General features: G+C 38.4%; 1 protein-coding gene across 1 annotated transcript; it reads right to left on the bottom strand.

The window, feature by feature from the left end:
- Positions 1-6: 6 nt before the first annotated feature.
- Positions 7-3,933, bottom strand: LOC133335498 (sodium/nucleoside cotransporter 2-like; the record flags this gene model as incomplete). Its single annotated transcript, XM_061543777.1, has 4 exons — positions 7-399; positions 469-682; positions 3,641-3,812; positions 3,880-3,933. Coding segments are annotated over 4 exons (833 nt in total), but the record flags the coding sequence as incomplete, so codon positions are not given.
- Between the last annotated feature and the right edge of the window lie 427 nt (positions 3,934-4,360).

The following is a 4,360-nucleotide window of genomic DNA, read 5'->3' as shown; positions in this document are numbered from 1 at the left end:
TAATACAGAATGGATATAACAAAACTGAAGAAATAGATGACCGATAAAATGGCAAAGGCGAAGACGCCCTGATTGACAATATTATCGCCATAAACGAAGCGGCTACCCTCATCGGCAAATGCCAGGAAAGTGGCTGTTTTATTGCCAACACATTCGAAAATACTGCGTCCAACACTCCAGCGTATACAAATAATACCCAATATAAATTGACATGTGATGCCGGTTATAACGACACGCCATTTAATGGCCGAACGATCGGTTGAGAACACATAACCACAGAGTATAAAGAAACAGGGTGCCACCAATGAAGTCAGTTTCTGGGGTTCATCTTTCGTTTCGAAATACAAGAAAATAGCCAATGCTACCAACAAAATGCCAATTAGAATTGCCGATATTACTCTGTAAAATAGAAAGTCCGAATTTTTTACTTATGCACTAAAATATTCCTGTAGTTTATTTGCTGCTTACCTCCTTCTACTGAATACCATCCACCATCGATCCAATGGTACCAAATACTGACGATGCAGTGTCCGTCCCAATTTCGGCTTAAAAATATAATAATAGATTAAACCGAAATAGGTGAAGCCAAGAAACAATATCAGAAATCCATAGCCACTACAGAATCGCATAGGACAATATATTGCATCGGGTTCCCAGGCCCAATCACAATGATGATTGTTATCTGCAAAATAATAAAAAAATTACAGGATATGAAAGAGGAATTTGAGAAATAAGCATAAAAAGACATATTTTATGAGCGCCTAGAAAGATCATATAACCTGTGCCCTGGCCATGCCACTAAAATTATGCTAGGAGATGTTAATGCAAAAATCGGAAGGGAAAATATTTGTTGGAGCCACCGTCGGAAAGTTCTGCTTCCATGAAGAAACATCCGACAACGACATGAGGTTGATTGAGTTCGCGGTAGAAAAAAATATGGTAGTTAGCAGCATCAGATTCAAGCATATCGATATACACAAGGCAATCTGAATTTCTCCTGATCAAGCAACGGAAAATCAAATTGATCATGTTGTGAACGACGGAGGACATTCATCCATTGTTTTAGAAGTTCGATCGATCCAAGGAGCGAATGTCGATTCGGACCACTAACTTGTAGCAGCCATGGTTCGCACTCGTCTTAATGAAGCAATAAATGTGCGATCTAACACAACACGGAAACTCGACGACGAAAAGCTGCAAACACAACAGGTAGCAGAAGCCTACTCCTCTCAAAGTACTCGCCTGTTTGGCGAAAGAACTCCTTGCCCCGATAATAATAAAGAAGCACAATGTCAAAGAATTTCCCACTCCCTACAAACTGCGGCAAAAACAACAATTGGGTACCAAAGACAACCATCAAGAAACCTGTGGTACGATAAGGAGTTTCGTAATGCTACTGATGATGACAGAAGCACCACCTAATGTGATAGAGAATTATTGGGAGAAAAGGGGAGAGGAGATAAGTATTTTCAAAAAAAGAAGAAAGAAACAAGAAAAACGTGAACGTGAGCAAATCGAAATGTACAGGAGTCAGAATTAAGTCCGGAAATTTTACATCAAACCGAAGGCTCTAGTGCAGGCACATACACCTATAGAGGTGATGATGAAAACCTGGTGACAGATACAGATAGCGTGTTGAGGATCTGAAAGGAACATTTTGCAGAGCTTTTGGTATCAAATGGTGGAGGTGAAGAAGATACCCTAGAACCAATACGAGATGACGTTATAGAGTGTATACCACATAGCCAAGATGAGGGTAGGATAGCAATCAATCCGATGAAGAATAATAAAGCAGTTCGTGCCGATGGGTCACCGGTCGAAATATTCCAGACCGATGGTCAGATTCTGGTCAGGAGCATGCACAAGCTGATTAGTACAATTTGGCTAAAGGAATGCATACCCAATGATTGGAACCTCAGCATCTTGAGTCCGGTGTACAAAAAAATGAGACAGGACGATATGTGCCAAATATAGAGCACATAGCAGTTAAAGTCGGAAAGGACCTCTCTGAGCCATTCATTACAGAACGAAGTTTCTGACAAGGTGACATACACGTGATGAACTTCCAACCGAATATGGCAACTACTAATGTGTAGTGGAAAAGAAAATGGCGTTGAAAACGGCGTTGCGATCCTAATGTCGAAGAACGCTAAGAAGTCGTTGGAGACATGGAGAGCAATATCTGGAATGGATCGATTCAAGAGCAACGCAACACACGCCACCATGGTACAGTGCTATGCTCCATAAGATGGTGCTGAATATACTGTCAAAGATGAGTTCTACTAACAGCCACGCTCAATGAAATTCAGAAAGGAGACTATGTGATTCTCATGGGTGACTTTAACGCTAAAATAGGAAGCGATAAAACCAACGCTCGTTCAGCAATGGGAATAGATGAGTGCGGAGCCAAACATTTCAGCTTGTCATATGAAAGAAGAATTTGAATAATACAATTAAGCACAATATTTCATATTTTACGTGCGCCTAGAAACAGCATATAACCTGTGGAATGGATCGATTCAAGAGCAACGCAACACACGTCACCATGGTACAGTGCTATGCTCCAAAGGATGGTGCTGAAGATACTGTCAATGATGAGTTATACTAACAGCCACGCTCAATGAAATTCAGAAAGGAGACTATGTTGTTGTTGTTGTAGCAGCCCTATTTCTTTTACACAATGGGCTGAGGTGACAGACGTTGGCCGAGTAAGACTCGGGTCGTTTCGGATCGTAGACCCCTCTGTCGTGGAAACGAAAGGAGACTATGTGATTCTCGTGGGTGACTTTAACGCTAAAATAGGAAGCGATAACACCAACGCTCGTTCAGCAATGGGAATAGATGAGTGCGGAGCCAAACATTTCAGCTTGTCATTGGTTCCCGCACTAGGATATTCATCACAAAGCGGCAATACTCGCAATCAAATATACCACATATACGTTAGTAGAAGATAGAAAAGCTCCCTTCCAGAAGTCAGAAATAAAAGAGGAGCTAACAGTGACCACGAGCTCATTATAGGAGAAATCAAGATAAAATGTCCAAGAAGAAAGCCAGCCACGCCAGGCCAAAACAACTACGCCTAAAACTACTATACTACGGCAATAATCTAAAAGTTAACAATAAATCAACATTATACATTGGGAGACATCACGTTGACATATCACCAAGTTGTGGAAGAAACAAAAACAGAGAAAAATCTGAATATCAGACGAAACTTGGAACCTAATTTCTAAAAGAGGGGAACTCAAATTGCTGCTGAACAACAACAATTTCACAAAAGATAAGTGTGAACTACTAGCAAAACAAGTGAAGACAACAGCAAGGAAAGATAAAAGTTCCTAGAAAATCTGGCGAAAATCTGGAAGCATCTAGCCAGAATAACATTAAAAAGCTACGCGAACAATAGATGATGTCACAAATAGATGGTGAGCCAAGCAATTCAATATCGTGCTGTTAGGCTACTAACAAACAATGATGAACAAACTCAGAGATGGAGAGAAGAAACACCCGAACTAAGACAAAATAACCTTAGACGGAAGATGCAAAAACAACGGCAACTAATTTTTGGTTACAAAATAGGCTTATAACACCATTTTCATTGCAATAATTTTAAAATAATCTACAATATTTTAATACTTACATTCTCGAATATAGTAATGTGTGGCATAACCAAAATATGATCCCACTAAAATGTGGACCAACCATATTAAACTAGTTTTAACGATACGCATTGATTTACTGGATTTATCTATATCACTAGTATCGTCCATTTGGAATTCAGTCTTATGTGTTTCGAAGCCATTTTCAATTGCCTATATAAAAAAAAAACAAAATATTAATTTCTAAGGTTCTTAAAGAACAGAATACGTGTATGCTCACCTCTTCAACGGAAAAGGCTTTATTTACTTCACCGTTTTTTGAGTCCTCCATGATCTGCAAAAAAATAGTAATATAAAATGTTTGCTAGATTAAATGTTTTTTTACATTTATCAAATCTTATCAATCTTCATAATATAATATTTTGAAGTGTAATAACCCTTGTTCAATAACAATGTAACAATGTTGGATTTTCAAGCAATCAATTTGGACAAACAGGTGGTCTACGTACTTGAAAATATGTCAAACACAAATCAGTGCTAAATTTTGTCTGCTATCTATTATCGGTTTATCTAAATATATTTATTTTAGTCTGTGGCCAAGTTATAGATTGTCCTAATCTCAAACACATGTTTCAAGTATTGTAATGAATTTTGTTAGTGCCAAGGGAAATTTAATAAAAAAAGGCGCAACGTATTGATTCTTATTATCAAAATGCGCTGACAATAAACTGATAATTATTGTCAAATGTCGTCAATTCCAG

The sequence above is a fragment of the Musca vetustissima genome, unplaced genomic scaffold (genome assembly GCF_032173495.1).
Source record: "Musca vetustissima isolate MV318-11 ecotype Yass unplaced genomic scaffold, APGP_CSIRO_Mvet_v1 utg96475, whole genome shotgun sequence".
Lineage (NCBI taxonomy): Eukaryota > Metazoa > Arthropoda > Insecta > Diptera > Muscidae > Musca > Musca vetustissima.
This window is presented reverse-complemented; position numbering and strand designations above follow the sequence as displayed.